Source organism: Onychomys torridus, chromosome 4 (genome assembly GCF_903995425.1).
Source record: "Onychomys torridus chromosome 4, mOncTor1.1, whole genome shotgun sequence".
Lineage (NCBI taxonomy): Eukaryota > Metazoa > Chordata > Mammalia > Rodentia > Cricetidae > Onychomys > Onychomys torridus.
In genome coordinates this window covers 153,560,430-153,583,345 of record NC_050446.1, presented here as the reverse complement: position 1 = coordinate 153,583,345, position 22,916 = coordinate 153,560,430, and the positions used below count along the sequence as shown (strand labels likewise).

The following is a 22,916-nucleotide window of genomic DNA, read 5'->3' as shown; positions in this document are numbered from 1 at the left end:
ACAGTAGAATGAGCCTCTCTAAGAATAAATTCTACTCAGTGTTCCTTTTAAATAAGTAAATTTTGTTCCAGAAAAAAATAGGGTTGACTTTACCTTGGCTTGATCATATTCCATTCCTATTCCATAAGAAGATAAAAATCCTAGTGCCTACAGGGCATAAGAAAACACAAGACGGAGTCAATTTGTTTCATCATTTTTGTCTACATATTTATTTTTTAGATTTGTTTATGTGTGTGAGTGCTTCACCTGCATGTATCTCTGTGCACCACGTGTGCACCTAATGTCCTCAGAGGTCAAAAGGGGGGGCATTGGATTCCCTGGGGCTGGAGTTATAGATGGCTGGGAACCACCATGTGGGTTCTGGGAATCAAATCCTGGTTCACTGCAAGAGCAACAAGTGCTCTTAACCATCTAACTCCATAATTTTTTGTCTATATTGATTATGGATATCATATATGCTGGTTTTTTCTGAGACAGGGTCTCTCTGTGTAGCTTTGCGCCTTTCCTGGAACTCACTCTGTAGACCAGGCTGGCTTTGAACTCACAGAGATCCACCTGGCTCTGCCTCCCAAGTGCTGGGTTTAAAGGTGTGCGGCGCTGCCACTGCCACCGCCACCACCACCACCACCACCTGGCTACACACATTTTTTTTTATAATAATTTATAGTGTTATTTATAATACAAAAGTGCTTTTATTGGGAGGATTATATAATATGTGAATCTTTGATCATTCTTGTTGTACTTTAGAATAAGATATAATAATAGAATATTAAAGTCAGGCATGGTGGTACACATCTGTAATCCCAGGAGGCCAAAGAAGGAGGATCATGGCATCTAGGCTATCCTAGGACACATAGAAAGACCTTGTCTCAAAAAAACAAAACAAAAGCAAGCAAACTAGAAAATATTATAAACTTGTGGTTGATGTATGTTTTCCTTTGTTGTAAATAAAATTTTCCTTTGATATGTGTTGGAGTCTGCCAGAGTCCAGCTCTGACCTGTCCAAGAGTTCTGGAGAGGAAAGAAGAATGAGGAAATGATAGATAGATAGAAACAGGTAATAAAAAAAAGACAGAGACATAGGGTAGCTTGGGAAGGCTCTGGGTCAATAATCCTGTGGCCTTGAGGTTTATTCCAAAGGGCTTTTTTATACAATTCCAAGAGTTAAGACAAAGACCGCCCCAATTCAAGATCAAAGCACAACATATAGCCAAATTGTAGATCCTTCAAAACACCTGATAACCACACCTGTGGCCAAATCATCCCATTATGCAGCCTTGCTGGGTAAAGCAAGCTCAGATTCTCTGACTTTGAGTATGGTCTTACTAGTAAGCCTCTGTGGGTTCCCACAGATATGAGCTTTCTCTCCTTTTTACTTTTTGTGATGTGGTGATTGAGCCCAGGACCGCATATGTGCAGGGCAATGCTCTACTACTGAGCTATTTCCTCATCCCTAATTTAAGTATTTTTATTCATATTTTAAATAAAAATATAATTGACATAAAAAAATACTTAAATAAAAATATACTGAATAAAGAGTGAAAGCCTGATCACAGAGCAAGATGGAAGTATTGGAAGCCCCTGCCTGTATCCAACACAGTATGCCATCCAAAAAGCTTTTATAGAAACCACAGAAACAAGTTAAATCAGTACATCAGTGTGACACACCAAGCGAAAAATGGGATTCAAAGCCCACATAGGCAGCTCCCAGATGGTTTGACCTATGATTTCCCACATTTGTGATGGTGTGAAAGCAATATGTGCTCTATAGAAACTGCGTTTCAAATCTGGAGTTTGTTATTTCCTGGGCTAGTGGCATGGCGTACTATACTCCTAGGATGTAGGGCAGAAGCAGCAAGCTGCAGTTCCTGGTCTGATGTGATCACAAGGGTGGACCACTCTGTGATGTATGTGTTGGTAAGTTATAGTGTTTGGAAGGTGACATGGGCTAAGTGCATTTCAACTTGTGATATTTTCAATTCCTTCTTGGCTCTTTGAGATTCATTTCTTCCAGCAGCTGTCTATCAACCCTTCTCAGTTCTTTTTGGTCCACTTCCATAGTCTCCAGGCTTATCTCTTCCTGTCTCGTCTTCATCTGCCATCATCATCACCCCCATCTACCATTACCAAGCTTGTATTTATATGTCACAGAGTTTATAAGGATGCTGTCAAATGTCAAGTATGTTCATCGAGCTTCAATAATTCAATTACCCCAGGAAATGAGTAATTGTATTATACTTTCAAGGATAAAGAACCCTGTTACTTTTCATTTATTTGTGTGTGTGTGTGTGTGTGTGTGTGTGTGTGTGTGTGTGTGTGTGTGTAGGCTAGAGTAAAATCTCAGGAGTTCCTCAGGTATCATCCACTTCTTTTTGTTTATTTTGTTGAGGCAGGCCCCTTTAACTGGCCCGGAACTCGATAGGTCAAGTTACACTGGTGTGGCTGGCCAGCAAGCTATAGGGCTCTCCTGTCTGTCTTTACCTCCCTAGTGTAGGAATTAGAAGTTCATGTCATCCCCCCAGCTTTAAAGGGGTTCTGAGCTTAGAACCCAGATCCTCATCTTTACGGAGCAAGCACTTTCTGAACTGAGCCATAACCCGAGTCCTGTGTTGCTTTTGTGATTAGGAAATTGGACTCTAGGAGTTATGTTTTCCCTTCCTAATACATTAGTGTAACTTCTGTTCTTTACATACTCTGCACACTGATCAAAGGCTCTACTCTGAAAAATCTTCACATTCTTCTCAGCCTCCTCTTAAAGAAGCTGCACCTTGCACACTCATTGCAAATGGAAAGCCCTGGGACTCCTCTGCACCTTGGAATGTGTACTTGAAATGGCTAAATTAGCTCTTTTAAAAGATGCCACTAGCCACTTTTAGATTTAAAAATTTTCCTGCAACTCCTGGCAATTCAAGCTTCTGCTCAGTTTGGAATCTGGTTCAATTATGCAGAAACTTTGACAGTAAACAAACATACCGACCTCTAAAGAGAAGGTATCATTTGGGCTTATATTTGAAGACTCTCTACGGAGTACATCATTTTGGGCCGAGCTCAGCAAACATATTAGTCTGTCCTTCAGGAAAACTGGATAAACTGGTGAAGTTTTGAAGTAAAGCTGGTATTAAATTTCTACTTTGCAATGGGGAAGAGACAGTTCTCTATACAAAGCTCACTGAAATGAAAGGACTGGATCATGATGGTATCACCCTTGTGTAATCAAACCAGGGTCATGCTTCCTCCCTCTTTAGCGGACTAATGACAATGAATGACAGGCTCTGCATTCAACCCGTTTTAATTATTTTTATGCTGCTTACAGCATTCCAGGACAATGGAGGAAGCTGAAAGGCCTTAAGGGCTGTCACTGAGTGGACTGTGATGAGGACTGCCCTTTCTTTTATGCTTGGGTGGCCATTGCCACCTAACAACTTCATCACCATCCACTTTTAGTGGTGTTTGTCTTTTCTTTTTGGGATAAGGATAAGATAAAACTAGATAGATCATAAAATGATTAAATCTTAACCCAGGAAAGAAACATTTCGTGAGCTGAGAGAAGAGTGGTGACATCTGTGACTCTCTAGCAGTTTTGAAGGTCAGATTCTGCATGCTGGCTTCTCCTAAGACTCGAATTCCGCCGGTTTGCTTATGGCATTCTACACGGGTAAATGCCTGGGATTTACTGTGAAGGCTTTAGCGTTATGGATATTTTACCATATTTTAAAGTAAATCACTCGGGGTCTGCAGGAACAATTTAAGAATCAAACATCTCTCTGTTTGCTTTTTCTAAGAAATTATTAAAGGAGGAGGAAGATTAAGCAATTTCCCTCTAATTACCATACGAAGCTAGAAAGCATTTGTGATCATTACTTTTGGCTCAAACTACATGTGAAAGCAAAGTGTGAATCAGTTCTAATGAGTAAGTCAGATACTCTTAATACAAGGCCATTAACATCAAAAGCACCCAACAGGAGCCTGGAATCATCAGTGATTATTAGATTGATACTAGAGATGATGTTTTCAGCCATGGCATGGTGCTAATGACTGCAGTCTTTCCAGGAAACCCTTCAACCTTCAAATTTGAAATAAAGAAAGAACATGTGGAGCCGTTGCCATTGAGATACAATTATTTTAAAATCACAGAACACAGTAAAACATCACTCACATCTTTCTCTTTTATACATCTGTGGTAGTTATGATAGAAAGGATTTTCATATAATCTGTGGTAAAACTGTTTTGAATTGTATAGTTAAAGAAGTGTGTACATTTAAGTCCAATGACTTAAAAAATTTACATTTGTATGTGTGTGTGTGTGTGTGTGTGTGTGTGTGTGTGTGTGACAATAAGCATGTGTTTTAGGTGTTTAAAAGACCACTCCTGGTAGACAGTCATGTCCTTTCACTGATCAAACTCAGGGTTCGGGCTACAGACAGGCAACTTTCCCTGATGAGTTATTTTCATGGAGACTACTCTCTCTCTGTACACAGACAGACAGACAGACAGACAGACAGACACACACACACACACACACACACACACACACACAGAGATTATATATTCTCTTTTTGTACACACTCACACAGACACACAGATACACACACTAGAGAGAGATTATATACTCTATATATAATATATACACAGTATATATAATATCACATGTATTATATATAAGAATATTATTATTTGGTCACATTTCCAGGTTCTTTAGGTTCATTTCTGTCCTCCCAGTTCCCAGAAACATTTCTGACAATCTATAGAGTGTTCCTAGATTAGGCTAGCTCAAACAGCAGGCCAACAATGATGCTCCTGGCCAGCCCTATTAGAGAGCTGTTATCAGGATGGTCTGTGGCACAAAATCTCTTCAACTGGCTGTTCTTTGTACAATAAATCAATGAATGAATGAATGAATGAGTAAATCGATTCCTAGAGAAGTTGCTAGAGGTAACCATGATAGATAGCTTTAGTTCAGCCTCAATTCAGCTGCAATCCTGGAGACTTCCTACTCATCTGTATACAAATGATCTGTTTCATAACCCATAAGGGGTCAACCTGAGATTAAAGGAGTCCCAGGATGTCAGAGAAGGGGTAAGTGGGCTTTGCTAGAGGACTTTTACCAAGCAATAGTATAACATGTCACATTTCAACAGCATGACTGGAATTTGCATATCAGGTCAATGTCAACCTCTGTTGGTTAAGTTTGCTCACACGCACATTCTCTCTTCTGGTCTTCCTTGAGACCAAACACACACATACTGGACAGATAACCTCACTTTTACATCTGAGGAAACTGAGACTCAGAAAGGACACATGCCAGGGTTTGGGCAGTGTTGGAACCCATGGATAAAACAAGGACTGGCTGACCTAAAAGACAGAGCTGTTGAGGTGAACATTGTCACACACCAGTATGCATTAATGCCCTTTAACATTTGCTAAGAAATCTTGAAGGTATTATTTACTTCTTCCAGCAGCTTTATGAAGTGCACACATTATTACCAAGCTCCTTTTTAGGTTTGAGAAAATGGAGATTTCAAGACATAACTTCTTTAGGGATACCAAACATGAACACAAGATGGAAAAGCTATTAGGATGCAGAACCCAAGGCCACATATGATCGAACATGGTCTGGGAACTCCTGCTGTGCTACCTCACTGTGGTACCTTGCAGCCTATGTCTGTGTGTCCTAGAGTTTCCCATCAGTGTCTTCTTCTCTATAAAAAGATGATCATGGCAATTCATGGTCAGCAGTTGTAGTTTAGAGCTACTAGGTTTTCCCTAGAAAATTATTTTCTGATTAACTTTAAAGCCAATGGCAAACTATTTGATGAGAGTGTAGTCTGGTTGACTTAATTTGTATGTGCATTGGAAATAAGGAAAGGAATTAGGTGATGTAAATGGTAGGGTCATCCAAAGCTTGTATTTTGGTTAACCAAACTCTGAGATTTAACAATTCTTGTATTTTATTAATATTCACAGATGTGTCCACTGTGTTCTTTTTATATATAATTGCAAGAATTCCACGGAGTTAAACACAGAATCCACCAACATAAATGAAGATCATGGGATCTTTAAATAATGACATTGATCTGTATGTATTTACCTAGAAAGATATCCATGGTATTAAGTGAATAAAGAGCTGGCTATGGAGCAGCAAATGTATGTGGTCTCATTTTAAAAACTATCTAGTATAACAGTTCTAGAAGTATAATAATGAGGACAATAATTTTTATAGCTTCCCTCTGCCTAACTGAAACTGTGCCTATTAGCAGTCACTAACCCTCCCTAGCTACCCACTTCTCTCTTCTTTTATAATGAATGGCCATGATGTTCCAGGCATGGAATTGAATGCCCCACAATAACTCCATGAAGCCATTCATGACTATAATTCATTCAACTTTACATTTTTTTTTTGTCTCAGACACTTTGCTAAATGTCAGAAATATACTATTGAACAAGTTGCAGTGTGCAATGTTTTGTAATTATCTTAATTTTATAGATGCAGATTTAGAGAAATTGCCCTGTCTGTCCTGGGTATTTGGTTCAACTTCTTCTGGCTCAACTAAGCATACAGTTCCACAGAAACCCCATGGACCTCACTTGCCACCAGCAATATTCTGGAAAGATTGGGGCAAATGAACCACAGTATGCCAGTGGGTAAGTGTGAAGTCTTCCTTAGCAGTGTATACAATCTTCTAGAAGCTGCCATCTCAGATGCCTCAGAAGGTGACTCAGATGCAAGGAGAGGAGACCTATATGGAGAGGGTGTGAAAACCATCTTGGTGTAAATGCTTCATCCCCACATAATAACTTCACAAGTACAGACGCGGGGTTCTCATTGAAAGGTTTACCATCATCAGGCTCAATAGTTCATTTTAGTGTCTCCCCCTCCAAAGGCAGTTTGCCAGTCAGAGGCTATTTCCATCATAACGCATGCTAGGTAAAGACACAGTTCAAATTTTATTCTTATCACGTTACCTGGGAAACAGAATTGGAGTGTGAACCAAAGGTCAAATTCCCATGCACAAGAAGGGGAAAGGGTTTTTATTCAATAAATAGCTTATTCACTAAGCAAGCATAATGGTGCATTCAAACTGAATCCAACTTCATGCCTATTTCCTGTACTGCATTGGATAGTAACAAGAAAGGTCTCTAGTGTACACCTTTTAGGTGACCTTACTTTCGTCTTCGTATGTTCTGAATTCTTATATTTTTGGTTTTCGGCTAATGGTGTGAATTTTGTTTGTACGTCAGACAAAAACCTTTTCATAAAACACTATAGCAACATAAAAGCATGCCTTCACTTTATATTAAGGAGCTGAGACAAAATGATGTGTGCGGTTGCATGTGATGAGGGCGGTGTAAAAAGAGAGCCGCATAGAGCGAGTGGGCGAGTGAAAATACGTGCGGTCCTCATAACAGCTGAGCCAGGGGATTGACTCCTGAAGGTCTTTGTCTCTATTCTCTCTCTACCTCCTACCTCTCTCTTGCTATGCAGCCAAGAATGACCTTAAACTCTCATTCTCCTGCCTCGACCTCCTGAGTGCTGGGATTGTAGTATGTACCACCAAGCCCTGTTTTATACAATGCTGCAGCTCAAACTCAAGGCTTCATTTGTGCCAGGAAAGCACACTACCAACTGAGCCACGTCCCCAGCCCCAGGTTTTCTGATTTTTTATGAAATGGTTATTTTATTATTGGAATAAAGTAAAACACATTTATTAAAATAGAAAAAAAATGCACTTAGCTTATAAAAGATTTGAAATTAAAAGTCAGGCAAGCATTACCTTAAGATTTTGTTCCATATTTCTTTCAAAGATGAACACATTCTATATATATTTTAACAATGTTTGGATTCAGAGGTCTTGTGTCAAAATATACACATGGATAGATGGGAAGGTAGATTAGAGATCAGCTCTGCTCTGTTCCTATGAACCAGAACAGCTTATCCCAAGTTCCTGCTGTACTCCTGCCTGGACGCCATTTCAGTGTGTTCTGAGTGGCCATAGGTCTGGGTCCTTGCAGAGTGTGGGGGTATTATTTCTTCTCTCCTTTCATATGTTTCTGTTAATTGAAGATGTAGCTATTGAAAAAAATTTCATTGTCTTCCAAAACTCACGTTTTGGGCTTTGTATGATCCTTCTTTAGCCAAGGACTCATAGAACTGGATAGCTGCTGTTATATTTTGAGTGCCGAAACTTCCAAATAGCAAAGCATCAGCCATTTTTTCCATAGCTTTCAAATTTCCCATGTCAGCTGCTCTGGCAAAGAGTATGTAGGCTCTGTTTTGAGAATGTAAAGTCCAGGAGTCAATTAGCAAAAGTGAAGATTTCTGCTCCCTCCTTTGTATGTCTTTCTAGCAGGTAAACCGCGGTTGTCGCTATTAGTAATGATGCAGCTTTGCTGAAATCCGTTATACCTCTAGACCAATATTTCATTCTATGTCAATCAAAGATTTACATTTCAAAGCTGTATGACAAATTATGAAGCCACCAAAAATTGGATATTTATATAATTTATACCATGTGTCAAGCCTATATACCAACTAAAGTGAAAAATTAAAGACTTATTCTAAAGCAGTGAGCTCTTCTATGGTCACTTCCATTATTAATAAGCATTTGTTTTATAAAATAAATTGCAAAAAATGTAAGAATTATCATAATTGAAATGTCACATCTAGGAAGTCTGTATCACAAGAATGTTGATAAATTTATAGTCTAAAATAATCTTCAAAAGTAGAACTAGTTCTTCAACACAGAAGAGCCAGACTGTTTAGAAAAATAACAAACCAAACAAACTTTAATGGGTGGGGCTTTAGCATCTAAGTGCCAGGTTCAAGTCCTGGCTCCACCAATTGCTAGTTGGAAAGCTTTAGTCTAACTTCTCCATTCTTTCTTCAGCCATAACACTGGGATAGTTGTAGCACCTACTCAAGGCTGCTGTGAGATGACCATGTGGCATAGGGCCTTATTTAGCTAGTACTGTTAAGATGATCCCATTGATTAAAATTTTATAGTGTAATAATTGTTCTGTAATTGGGTGGTGAATGGTGTGAAATTTTAATGGTTAAAATACAGACATTGTAAGATTGCCTTACACTGCATTGTCATCTGATCTGTATTGCACACAGTGACAGAAGGCATAACAAAGCCCAAACACAGGTCAGAGACAGAAAATGTTTTGGGGATTTGTTCTTACTTTTATAACATTTTTTTTGGTAGTACAAGATCAAAAAGTATTACCCATAATTTAATCTTGGTTCGAATATAGGAACACACACACACACACACACACACACACACACACCAGTCTTTGATTCCAATTCAAAACAACTAAGAGAGTTAATTTTGTGCACAACCTATCTATACTGATGCTAAAGTTGCTAGCTGGCTAGAGTAGTATAAGCTAAGGAAAAAGACCCTCAGGCAGAGAGATATTCAGTTAGGCACTGGATTTCTGGCTGTCAAAATAGAGGGTCTGTACTCCAGTGGAACAAACTGGAAGCCAGAATGTCAAGAAAGAAATCATAGTCAAAGGAAGCTAAGATTCTGGAAAGCAAAGAACTGGGGAAAAGGTCTCAAAGGTCAATGTGATGACTTAGTCTTGATTTTCAACTTGACTAGCTTTCGAATCACCATGGAAACATATCTCTGGGTGTCTCCAAGAGAGTGTTTTCTGAAAGGTTTAACTAAGGGGTGAAGCCCCATCCTGAATCTGAGTGGTACCATCCCACAGGCTAGGGTTATGGACTAAATAAAGAGGAGAAAGCAGGCTAGACATCAGCCTTCATCTCGTAGTTTCCTGACCATGTGGCCAGTTGTCTGTGGTCCTGGGGTGTGATTTTCCTGCCATGGTGTGACCTCAAGCTGTGACCCCACGCAAAGCCTTCTTTAAGTTGCTTTGTCAGACATTTTGTCAAAGCAATGAAAAAAGTAACCAGTTCAGAAAATGTGTACCAATGTATGAGGCCATTGATATGGCAAACCTGACTATGCGGCTGATGGTCTTTTAGAACTTGTCTGTGGGAGGAATGTGGAAGAGCTGAGAAATATGTGCTAGAGAAGCCTTAGGATGCTATAAACAGAGCTTACTGAGCCATTCTGGTGGGAGTGTGGAAGACCAGAACGCTGAGTTCACTCTCTCTCTATAAGAGAGCATTCATGTTATGTATTTTGGCTTCAGTTTGCCTGTGTTTTTAACTTGGGTGACACTGAACTAAAAAATAATAAACTAGTTTGTTTGGTTGATGGAATTTTGTGTCAGGATCACATTTAGGCTATTATCTAAGTTCTCTTATTTAGATGAACAATGAGAGAGAAAGCAGAAAAATATGAAAAGCAAGGAACTTGGTAAGGAAAGGATTGGGAGCAAAAGAACTGTGAACAAAGACAGCTTGGGCGAAGCCTCTGAAAGTATTAAAGAGATTAGTATTGTTAGAGAGAAATCTCACACTCTTCATTGGGATAATAAAAAGGTCCCCAAGGGCAAGTTGCCACTCACTAAAGGATCTAATTTGTGGAAGTAAAAATTCATTTGGAAAGAGGAAGCCTGGGCCAGATAACAGGTGAGTGCTTAGCATTAAACCTGATGACCTGAGTTCAATCCACAAGACCCTCATGGTAGAAAGAGAGAACTGACCTCTACCCAAGTGCTATGACCCACAAAATAAATAAAGAAGAAATACAAATTTTGATCAATAAATGGAAGGAGAGAGCTTGAACTGAGAATGTCACTGAAGAGATTCCTTGCTAGAAAATCACCGCCTACGGAAGTGTTTCCCCTGGGGCAGCACAGAGGCCACCTTCACTGTGTCTGAGAGGACCAACCTGTATTTCTAACCAGCAGCAGAACTTGGCAGTGTTGTTCATGGAACACTGGCTTTGCAGGCATAAAAGATGAAAGAGTGAAGGAATCACAGAGGTCTTTGCTAAGGCTAGGGATGGAGGCTAGGCGATATGTTGTAAGGTCAGATTCCCTATAAAAAAGCTAAGCTGTTAAGGCATGGAGCTGGGCAGATAAAGCCTATATTGTAGTGGAGACCCTAGGATCTTGGAGATGCCATGAATGTCGAATGTCCACTGAGGAACACTGCAGGCATGAAGTACAGCCAAAAGACACCACGTCTGCTGCAGGCGGCAAAGCTGGAAAGGCAGAACTGCCCAGTACCACTAGAACTCACCATACTCAATCCCAAGCCCCAAGTGCTAGCCATAGTGGTCTGCCCTGTTGGCCTTCAGTCTTGCTTTGATCTGATCTTTTCTTGGTATGCCCCCATTTCTCCCTTTTGGAATGAAGTATTTACATCATGCCATTGTATATTATGACCATACAGTGTGATTTTCTTTTTTTATTTTACAGGGACTCATAGTTAGGAGTTTTCTTTCTTTCTTTTTGTTTTTGTTTTTGTTTTTCAAGACAGGGTTTCTCTGTGTAGTTTTGGTGCTTTTCCTGGAACTCACTCTGTAGCCCAGGCTGGCCTCAAACTCAGAGATCCGCCTGGCTCTGGCTCCCGAGTGCTGGGATTAAAGGCATTTGAGGAGTTTTCTGTTGAGTTTCAGAAGAGACTTTGGAGTTTGGATTTTTGAGCAGTTAATAACTTTGAAGGCTTTTAGTGAGGGACTAAATGCATTTTTTCATTATGAGATAAACACAAGACTTTAGGGAGCAGGGATGGGATGTCATTCTTTAAAAGGGTGTGTTTGGGAGACAACTGACAAGAGGAGGCTATGTGACAGTCTTGTCAAACTGATGTGAAGGAAACACCTCTGGGTGTGTCTTTGAGGGTGTTTCCAGAAAGATTTAATTGAGGACTAAAGACCCACCTTGAGTATGGGTGGAGCCATCACATGGGTTGTGCTCCTGTACTGAATAAAAGTGGGAAGACAACTGATCATCAGCATTCTGGTTCCTGATTGGGGACCAGGCACCTCACAGTCCTGTTCCATCACTTCTTTGCGAGGATGGATTGTACCCTTGACCTATGACCCCAAATACACCCTTCTTCCTTAAATTGCTTTTGCTTTGTCACATCGATGAGAAAAATAACTAATATAGTTGATAAAGACAAATGTCTAGGACCAAAAATAGGTACTAGGAAGAGAGCCTGACAATTGGGAAACAGAGTCCCTGGAGACTTCTGTCACCTGCTGCTACAAAAACCTACAGCCTACTGGACTGAAAAGGGTACTGGCAAAAAGCAGGGACGAGGAACCTGATATGGGGCATTCCGTGCCTGACAGTCTAGAGGCAGCAGCAGGCTATGAAACAATTCTTTGTAGATGTCTTTAATCCCATGAACAGGGCTGGCATGATGGCTTTCTTATTAGGAAAGTCTGAAGTCATAAAAGAGATACCAGAAGCAGAACCCAGGACCAGAGAAGTTGCTTCTGACTAGGAAAGAGTAAGAGCTGGGTTGCAGTTCCCAAGAGGAAAAACAATGAGGAGAATCTGGGTCACGTGGACAGACACAATAAAGTGAGCAACTGGCATCATCTGTAAAGGTTCTGGGGCTGGCTACTGAAGCTAGGGAAGGAAGGTCTGAACGCTTCTCCAGGGCTCACCAGTCACTTGCTGAGGAGAGCAGCTTATCTTCATCCCTTCTTTCTGTTGGGGAGCAGTTCTTGGTGAAGGACCAACCCTGGGAATAATGCATGCAGAATGCAGATGTGGACAAGCCGAAAGGCTTAGTGCCATTTCAAGCTACGTCATCCTTATCCTGGGAAGTGACAAAACAAGGAGGTGGGCTGGAGAAATGAAATGATTCCCCTTTCTCTGGTGGTGTACACAGTAATTCTTCTCTCCACTTTTCTGTATCTTAGATACGATGCAGAATACAGGCGTGCTTGACTTAAGGACAGGATGCATTATCCTAACAGTACAAGAACTTTTGCTTAGCATTCCCGTAAACCCCTGGATGTCTTGCTTGGGAGCAACTCTGGTTTTCGGTTTCCTGTAGTATGAATCTTAAAGGTACTTGTTAATAAAAACAAACCTGAGGCCAGTTATTGGGGTGAATGCTGGAAGATCAGAGAAGCAGAACAAGCCACAGTTATCTCACCTCACCAGTTCCTCAGCTGGTCTTGTTTCCTCAGACTGCAAGCTTCTGAATCCTCATCCCAATGGCTCTCAGCTGAACTGTGCTCGAAAACCTGAATGCTTAACCAACCAAATGCTTAACTAACTACATGCTTTACTCCAATTTTTCTTGTTTCTGGTCTTCACGCCTTATATATCTTTCTCTTTCTGCTGTCACTGCCTGGGATTAAAGGTTGGGTTTCTGGAATTAAAGGTGTGGGTCACCATGCTTAGCTGTTTCTAAAGTGGCCTTGAACTCAGAGATCCGGCTAGCTCTGCCTCCCAAGTGCTGGGATTAAAGGCGTGCACCACCACTGCCCAACTTCTGTTATGGCTTACTCATAAATCGGTAGAGCATGAGACTCTTAATCTCAGGGTCGTGGGTTCGTGCCCCACCTTGGGTGCCAGATATTGGTGAAATTATTAAGGCCACTCCACGTAGTTAAAAGGGAGGTTTATTTTGTGGGGTAACTTACAAATGAAGGGATAGGTTGTAGGGTCTGGCAAAGGTATCACACAGTCCGGTGGTGTTCTCTGGAGAACTCTGCTCGGTCTACCTCCTGCGTCCAGCTTCCCAGCACCAAGAGAGAGACCTCCTCTCGATCCTGGGTCTTCCACTTCCTCCTCTGCCCCGCCTTGTGGGCGTTACCATTACCGAAGCCTCAATGGGGGTTGGAACTTCCAGGCTAATGCTGGGATGGCTATCCACTACAGTTTCCCAGTGCTCAGAAGGGTCAGGAACAACTCATAGATGCCCTTCTGCTGCTGAAAAAACAAGCTGGTCTTCTGTGACTTTTGGGCAAGGATTGGGATCAGGATAGCCTGGGCAAGAATAGTCTGATGTAAAAGCTCCTGTGCTGGTGGGAGATTTGCTCCCAGGACGCATTTTCCCCTGTTGTCTATACCCAAGTGGAAAGATCCCTTCAATGTGAAGTGGAACCATTACTTGGGACCTTCTAGGAGTGTTTTTGAACTATCAGACTTGACAGGGACTTGACTAGTGGTCTACTTATCTCTTGGCACTCTCATGCTGCAGGCTGAGAAACCCAGCCCAGCATTTGTTTGTTTGTTCTTTTTTAAATTGTGTGTATGTGCATGTGTGTGTAGTGTTGTACATATAGACAAACATACGTGTGTGTGTGTGTGTGTGTGTGTGTGTGTGTGTGTGTGTGTGCATGTTGAGGTCAGATGCTGACATTGGGAGTCTTCCTTTGTTACCCTCCATATTACTTTTTGACACAAGGTCTCTTGCTGAGCTCTTAGAATCACTTAACTAGACTGAAAGCCAGGGACCTTGGGGATCTGCTTGTCCCCAACCCCAGTGCTAGGGTGATGGGTGTGGGTCACCATGCTTGGCTTTTACACAGGTGATTCGGATTCAAACTTGGGTTCTTGTGCTCAGGTGGCAGGTATTCCACCGATGGTTGTCTCCCTAGCCTCAGTCCCAGGGCTTGAAGGGGAAAAATGAAGTAACACTTACCTTGCCAAACTCATCTGCGAACAAAACAGTATCATATGTATTAAAGTGCTTTGAGGGCGGTGGTGTTGCACACCTTTAATCCCAGCACTTGGAAGGCAGAGGCAGTTGGATCTCTGTGAGTTTGAGGCCAGCCTGGGCTACAGAGTGAGTTCCAGGACAGCTAGGACTCTTACACAGAGAAACCCTCTCTCAGAAAAAAAAAAAAGTGCTTTGAAAGCCATAGGTCTATACAAATACTCAGTTAGAATAAAGCATGCTAAAACACAAACCATTTTATTTCATTTGAAATTTCTTACAATTAGAGTAAAAAAGTACTTTTGCTGAATTTGCCTATGAGTCACTTAAGTCTGTATTTTGCTTCATGGAAAGGAATCCCAATCTCAATACAACCCTCTTGCTTGTTAAAGGGATCAATTTGGGAATCCTTAAATAATCATTGAACTCCTTTAAAATCAAATGCTGATGAACAAATTAAACTTATTTATTATTCCATAAGGTTTTAGTAATAAACTAGATTTTCTGATTGTCTAGTTATTTTTTTTCAACCTGGAAATTTAACTTGGCTACAGGAACTAGACACTTACTCTGTTTTCTGTTTTTGGCTTTTAGACTCCTGGAGCATCTTGTTGCCCATCTTAAATAATTCATCGCCTTTATCTGGGATACTTTTCTTGGCTTGCTTTTTGACTATATGGGGAAAAAAGGAATAAAACCCAATATTATTTCTACTTTTAAATTTTGAGAAGCAATGTGCTGACTCTGTGCTAGCATTTTGTTTTGAGTTCTGCGACTCTTTTGTCCAGTATTTGCATTTCAAGTAGATCATTTGGTATTATCCCTAGCTCAGGGGCCTGGGCAGTAGAGGAAAGAGATGTTTCCAATGGAAGGAGAGGTGTTCTCAGCCTAAGGAAAGGATGTGGGCTTCTGCAGGCAGAAGGTGAGAGGTCTCCTGGTTCACCCTAGACAGAGGTAGGATTCGAGGTGCTGTGTTCTTAGTCCTGGCTGTCAATGCCTCCCTTGTCTGTGCACTGGGTCCATATGCTTAGAGTCCTGAGATTCTACAAGGACATGGGCCAGGTGTCTCCTGGAGGACCAGAATGGGCACAGGAGCTGAAGAGGCAATTGTCTTGCAAATTTTTCTTTGTGTAAGACTTCTGCCATTCCTTAAAACCTTCCTCATGAGACTTAAGAAAAATAAAGAAATAATGTTTTTCTAACATTTATGCAACACTAATTAAAAAAAAACACTATTACTTGGTTTATTGATAAGGAAGCTAACTGTGCAGACTCCTATTTCCCCACCCTTCAACTCTCTCCCTTTCTCTCTCCCTCTGCTCTCTCTTCCTTTGTCTCCAAGTCCATTACAATACACAGTGAAGCCTGATTAGAAAAATAGAGCCTGAAGCCCTTTCCAAGGAAAGGCATTTGGGATTTGAAGCCTCATTATCAGGAGCACAAAGAACTTTAAGTGGCTCTTTTTTTTTTCTCCCAGACAAGATAACAAGAGATGTCTATTTTAAAAAGTAGAAAAAAAAATAACCAAAAAGTGAATTTTAAATTATTTTGAAAGCTTCAAGTTATTCAATCAGTTCAGAAACACCAGACATTTTAGCATCTAATTTCTGCTTTGAGTTATATGTTATCTATACTCATGATTAAAAGGGAAAAGTCATAGAGGAAAAAAAATCTGACTTATCTGTGCATAGAATAGCAATTATTGATATTAGCATGCTTTCTTTCAAAGCATGGGCATACATTCTGGAAGATAGACTATAAGGAATGATTTACCATGAAAAAATTTCTCTCCAGGGCTGTTACTTTTATTAGTAATTTTTTTGCCTTCCCAAATGTGTTGAAATACATATTTTCATGACTATATCAGGATTCAATTTCCAGATAAAGTTATCTTCTTGATGCTTTAATTTTGTTCCTATGATTTGAAGGTTTCCAAACTTGGGAAAGCATAGTAAAGAAATGATTTCAGGAGGCATTCTAAATTTGATGTGAGGCAGACTAGATAGACATGGGAAGAAAGCAGAGGTGGGCTTGGGGAGGGAGTGAGAAAGAGTGGATGAGATCAACATGGTGGGTCAAGACAACTGCTCACAGTCCTTTGCTTTGTTATTACAAAATAATAACATTTCTGTCCATATCATCAGCCTTGCAAATTTGCCTGCTCCCGTCATGCATCTGATGTAACAACAACACATCTAAAACTCTCATACAAGACCAATAAAGGGGAGGAGGGTTTGAACCTTATTCTTGGCAAATCATGACCCAGTCCGGGACTTCCTTGTTCCCCCTGAACACACATATACCTTCATTTCTCAGTAATCCTCTTCACCACTGAAGTTTGCCAATAAGGCCAAGCTACCCAAAGTCTGGTTAATGTGACTCTAGAGAAACTCATACCCACTTCTTGAGAACATGTTTTTTTTGAGGTAGGATAGAAAGACAGGGGAAAAAAGAGGACATGAGAAGGGAAAAGAGACCCTTATTCTTGAATCTGGTTGAAGTTTTTTTGTAGCTGAGAATCAAGAATTAAAGCAGCTGGGCATGGTGGCACATACCTTAAATCCTAGCACTTGGGAGGCAGAGGCAGGTGGTTCTCTGAGTTCGAGGCCAGCCTGGGCTACAGAGCAAGTTACAGGACAGCAAGGGCTACACACAGAAACCTTGCCTTAAAAACAACAACATGAACTGGTCTACTCCGGCAATCAGATTGGTGAATACCCTAACTGTCATCATCGAGCCTTCATCCAGTAATTGATGAAAGCAGATGCAAAGATACACGGCCAGCCAGCCAGGCGTCAGGCCAAGCTCCAGGGGTCCAGTCGAATCTCAACTACTTCATGTCTGCCTGCATGGACAACATCATGTCTGCCCACATGCCGCCATGTCCCACCATAATGATAATGGACTGACCCTCTGAACTGTAAGTGAGCCACCTCAATTAAATGTTTTCCTTTGTAAGAGTTGCTGTGGTCACGGTGTCTTTTCACAGCAATAGAAACCCTAACTAAGAAAGAAGCTGGTACCAGGGACAGGAGTATGGCTGTGATAGGCCTGATCTTGTTTTTGGTTGAAGGAATATGGACTTCAGGACTGTGGAGTAGAAAAGCAGTTAGAATGCTTTAAGTGCTGCTTACTGGGCCATTCTAGTAGAAGCTTGGCAGACAGTGGTACTGAGTGTGATTTAATGAATTGTGGGGGCCTCACCCAAGAGTTTTCAGAAGAGAAGAGTTTTAGTATGTTGCCTAGAGATTGTTCTTGACATATTAAAGTGACTGTCTTTCTCCCTTGTCCGAAGAGTCTGCCTGAGGCTAAAGTGAAGAGATTTAGATTAATTCCATTGGCAGAAGAAATCTCAAAACAGCCTGGTATAGATATAGACTCTGGCTTGTGGTTATGAGTGATAACTCTAATGAAGATTCATAATGAAAATGAATGAGCTAAGTGGGATAAATTACAAAATGCAAACTTTGAGGAGAGAAAGAGCACCAGGAAGTGGAATGGACCTAAATCCTTTGTTCAAGGAAATAAACAGATTAAGAAATGGAATAAAGGGAGTGGTAACCTCAGGTCAAGATCCCACTCAGCTAAATTTCTAACTTGTGGAAAGGAACTAAAGAAAAGCTTAGAGCCTGGAGTGGTGGTGTATGCCTTTCATCTCAGTACTCTAGAGGCAGAGGCTGATGGATATCTGAGTTAGAGGCCAGCCTGGTCTACAGAGCAAGTTTTAGGACAGCCAAGCTTAGGCAATAAAGGTAACAATGAGAAACAGAAAGCTGGTGAAGATGTAATTGAATGAGGGGCCATGTTCTAGCCCCAGCAAGCAGCAGAATTTGGCAGCTTTGTCCATGTGGTTCTGGTTTTAGAGCTGAGGATAGAAGAAAAGGGCTATGGAATTTGCCCCCAAGACTAAGGAAAGCTGCTGAGGCCAGGCATTTGTCAGAGGTGTCCCTGAATAGAGGTCTAGTAGAGAAGTCATTTTGTGAAGCTGTGAAGTTGAAGCCTGGATTGCCTTGGAGACCCCAAGATCTTAGAAATGCCAGTCTTGATATACCTGCTAACAGGGAGTAGAACCAGCCCAAGAGAAAGAAGTGTGTTGTAGTCAACAAAGCTGAATGGAGCTGGAGATCTAAAGAGTAGTTTGACTTTAAGCATGGAGATGCAGAATTTGGAGTTTGCCCCAGCTGGTTTTCCATCTTGCTTTGGTCCAATATTTCCTTGCTATGCTCCCTTTCCTGCATTTTGGAATGCTAATACATAACCTGTGCCATTATATGTTGGAAGTATGTGATCTGCTTTTTGGTTTTGATTTTTACAGGTAATTACAGTTAAGAGATTACATGAATCTCAAAAGAAACTTTGTACTTTTAAACATTGTTGAGATTATGATAGACTATGGTGACTTTTAAAGTTGGAATAAATGCGTTTTGCTTTGTGGTATTGTTACAAGCTTATGGGGACCAGGGAGTGGAATGTGGTAGTTTGAATGTAATTGTCCTCCATAATCTCATAGGAGTGGTGGTACTATTAGGAGGTGTGCTTTGTTGGAGTGGGTGTGGCCTTGTTGGAGGAAGTGTGTCTCTGTGGGGGTGGGCTTTGAGGTCTCTTTTTCACTCAAGCTTTGCTCAGTTGCCTGTAAGTTGTAGGACTCTCAGCTACTTTGCCAGCACCATATCTGCCTGCATGCCGCCACATCCCACCATTATGATAATGGACTGAGCCTCTGAACTGTAAGTGAGCCACTCTAATGAAATGTTTTCCTTTGTAAGAGTTGACAGGATCATGGTGTCTCTTCACATCATTAGAAACCCTAACTAAGACAGTTGCTTATATAGAGACAAAATTCCTTTTATATATAGATATTTCAAATAAGCATGTTAAAATAGCAATGAACTGTTCCTAATGTCTGAGCATATATGACCTTCAAATGAGGTCTTATTCCTTTCCGACACATTTTCTGGGAATCTAACAAACAAGACTATTAATTTTTGTTAACAGTGAAAACATTCTAACTTTCTGTGCAACGCTGATGATCTTGAGTTTTATTTTATCAGCTGTAATCCCAGCCCATGCACTTCTGGGGCCACATTATGAGCTCATTGACTGAAAAGGAAAAGTTCTTTAGGAATCCTTTGAGACATAACTTTAGATGCCACCAAAAAATGCTCTTGTGGCTATTGTAAAGACGCTGAGTGTGACTCCCTCTTGAGCGGGTCACACTCACACTCAGGTGTATCTTCTCCATTCCCTGAGCTTCTCTCTTCCTTATTTAAATCAATATTAAAATATCTTCTCAATAAACTCTAACTCTGCATCATACTGGTTCATGCTGAAGTTCTTTTCTGCTATGAAGTTAAGAATCCTTTAATTCCAAGCACTTGGGAGGCAGAGGCAGGCAGATCTCTGTGAGTTCAAGGCCAGCCTGGTCCATAGAGTGAGTTCCAGGACAGCCAGGACTATTTCACAGAGAAATCCTGTTTTGAAAAACCAAAACCAAAAAAAAAAAAAAAAAAAAAAAAGAATCTCTGGAGAAGAGGTCTTTGAAAAGAGCTCAGGCTACCATAGGCAGCTATAACATGGAGCTGTGTCTCTGGCCTGTGCTTCACTGATGTTGTTGCCTTCACTCTGTGTGGTGGCTTGAATGCCCCCCATAGGCATGTTCCAGTTCCAGTAAGTGTCGGAACTTGGCAGCTTTTGCACATTGTTAGAGCTTTAGAATCAAGGATAGAAAGGAGGGGTTATGAATTTCCCTCTGAGACTAAGGAAAGCCACTGAAGCCAGGCATACATACATCAGGGGTGTCCTGGCATGGAGGCCTAGAGAGATCATTGTGTGAAGCTGTGAAGTTAAAGCCTGGATTGCCTTGGAGACCCCAAGATGTTGGAGATGCCAGAGTCATGGGATACTGGCCTAGGAAAGCTGCTGGCATGAGATAGAACCAACCCAAGAGAAAGAAGTATGTTGTAGTCAACAAAGCTGAATAAGGTTGGAGATCTGAAGAGCATTTTGATTATCAGTCATGGAGATGCAGAGTTTGGAGTGTACTCAGCTGGTTTTTTGTCTTGCTTTGTTACAATATTTCCTCACTATGCTCCCTTTTGAAATGATAAAGTATATCTGTGCCATTATATGTTGGAAGTGTGTGATCTGCTTTTTTATTTTGATTTTATAAGAGATTACAGTTAAGAGATTGCCTATGCATTTCTGAAGAGACTTTGAACTTCAGACTTTTAAATAGGGTTGAGAATGTTATAGCTTATGGGGACTTTTGAAGTTGGACTGCGTGCATTTTGCTTTATGATATGGCTGCAGGCCTTTGGGGGACAGGGAGTAGACTGAGATGGTTTTAATGAGAATGCACTATTAAGAGGCATGACTTTGTTGGAGGGAGTGTGTCACCAGGGAAGGGCTTTGAGGTTTCAAATGCTCAAGCCAGACCTAGTGTCTCTCTTCATGTTACATCCAGATGCAACTCTTGGTTCCTCCAGCAATGTCTGCCTGTGTGTAGCCATGCTTCCCATCATGATGACAGTGGACTAAACTTCTGAGCTGTAAGCCAGCCCCAATTAAATGTTTTCCTTTATAAGAGTTGTCATGGCCATGGTGTCTCTTCACAGCAATAGAAACCCTAACTAAGACACTCTAAACAAAATCTTGCCCCCATTCTCTACTTTGTCTTATTTTTAATTCTTCCCTGACAGTAATAAGAACCTAGAAACACCAGATAAATGGCTCTGTTTGGTCTCTTAGTCTTTAATACTTCTCCACTATATGCTGCCAGCAACAGATTTAAAGGGCCTCCTTGAGTTTGTAGTTCTCTGACTGGCCAGCCTGTAGGTGCCTGTTCTGCCCTGATGGAAACAAACAAACAAACAAACAAAACAGGCTTTCTTATGATAGGTGTTCTAGTTTCATTTTGCTGTTTTGACAAAAATACTCTGACAACTCAGAGGAGGAAAAGGTTAATTTCAGCTTACAAGTTTTAGTCTGTGATTGAAGGAAGTCAGGGCAGGAACTTGAAGCAGACACCATGGAGGATTGCTGTTGCTGGCTCACTACCAGGCCTATACTTAGTTAGCTTTCTTTTGTTTTAGATTTTATTTATCTTTAGTTTATGTATATGTGTTTTGCCTATATGTGTGACTGTGTACTATGTGTATGCCTAGTGTTTGCAGAAGTCAGAAGAGGGTGTCAGGTCCTTTAGAACTGAAAAAAAAAATCAATTGCCAACTTTCCTAATTATGTTCAAGATATATATATCTTTTGAAGGGACACTTAAGTGTGCCTATCTCTGGAGTCATCTGTACCCACTCCTGGCCTGTCATGCCTTTATCCCATGTCTCCCTTCAAAGCTCCATCTCCAAAAGCACTTTGCTCTGCCCTTTGCTACATTTTTCCTTCTTTTTTATGTTTAGCCACAGACTCTATAATCTTAACATCCAGATTATAAGTAAATACTCTTTTAAGTTACCTAGAAAACCTACAGAAAGAGGATAATAAATTATTTCACATCTCAAGTTATATTTATATCATGTATTATGCAAAGGATCATCAAGAATTAAAGGGATTGATGGAGGAGCCAGGAGTCATTGAGTCTGACCACAAGTCAGGTGTATTCACAAAGTGACAGAGATAAAAACGGAAGGTTCTTTCCCACGGCAGCGAAACTCTCTCACACCGACTGCTGTGTCCTCATTAATTGTAGTTGCATTTAATACAGAACAACTTCAGCCTCTGATTTTCAGGATTCACATCAGGAAAACTCTTCACATTCACCCTTATGTGTGCCAAGAAGACAGAATATTGTCAAAGGAGGGAGAATAATGATCTGTTACTAAAAATAACATCCCATGCAAGAAAAAAGTGACTCAGCACAGGGTTTAGCAGATAAAGATGCGATTAACTAAAAAAAAAAAAAAAAAAAAAATGCCACTTGAATAAGAATAATATTACTGCAATATTATACTTGATTATCTCCTGTTCATTGTCATCAAACACCAAGACCCCCAGGGGCATTGGAGGAAGTGTTAGCTGTAGGGAAAAATACTCCCTTTCTTCAAGCATCTATGAAAGTAAAACGAGATCAGGGATTCTGATTTGAGATGTAATTTATTACCTAAAACCCTTAATTTAGCTAAGTATGTTTTATAAAATAAGATTCAAACAATATACAATAGCAGGTATTACTACTTATAAAGCAGTTAGTATTGACAATTCTCAGTGCTTATATTTACTAATTCTTTCACCGACTATGAGAAGGACTATCATTCTCATTTTAATGCTGAGGTGGTGTGGACACAAAGACGTCTGGCAGCTTGAGCAAGGTCACTCAGCTGGTACACAGTAGATGACGGCTCAGTTCTAG

The 22,916-nt window shown here is 40.7% G+C and overlaps 1 protein-coding gene across 1 annotated transcript in view; it reads right to left on the bottom strand.

Annotated features, from left to right (window-relative positions):
* LOC118581978 (protein sel-1 homolog 2) overlaps positions 1–22,916 on the bottom strand; it is a gene marked incomplete at its 3' end in the record, with an annotated part of 105,966 nt that overhangs the window by 20,648 nt on the left and 62,402 nt on the right. Inside the window, exons 4-6 of the mRNA XM_036184366.1 lie at positions 15,124–15,226; positions 8,105–8,267; positions 94–147 (exon numbers count right to left, since the gene is read on the bottom strand). Coding sequence (XP_036040259.1) covers positions 94–147; positions 8,105–8,267; positions 15,124–15,226 — 320 coding nt within the window. The remainder of the gene's footprint in view (positions 1–93; positions 148–8,104; positions 8,268–15,123; positions 15,227–22,916) is intronic.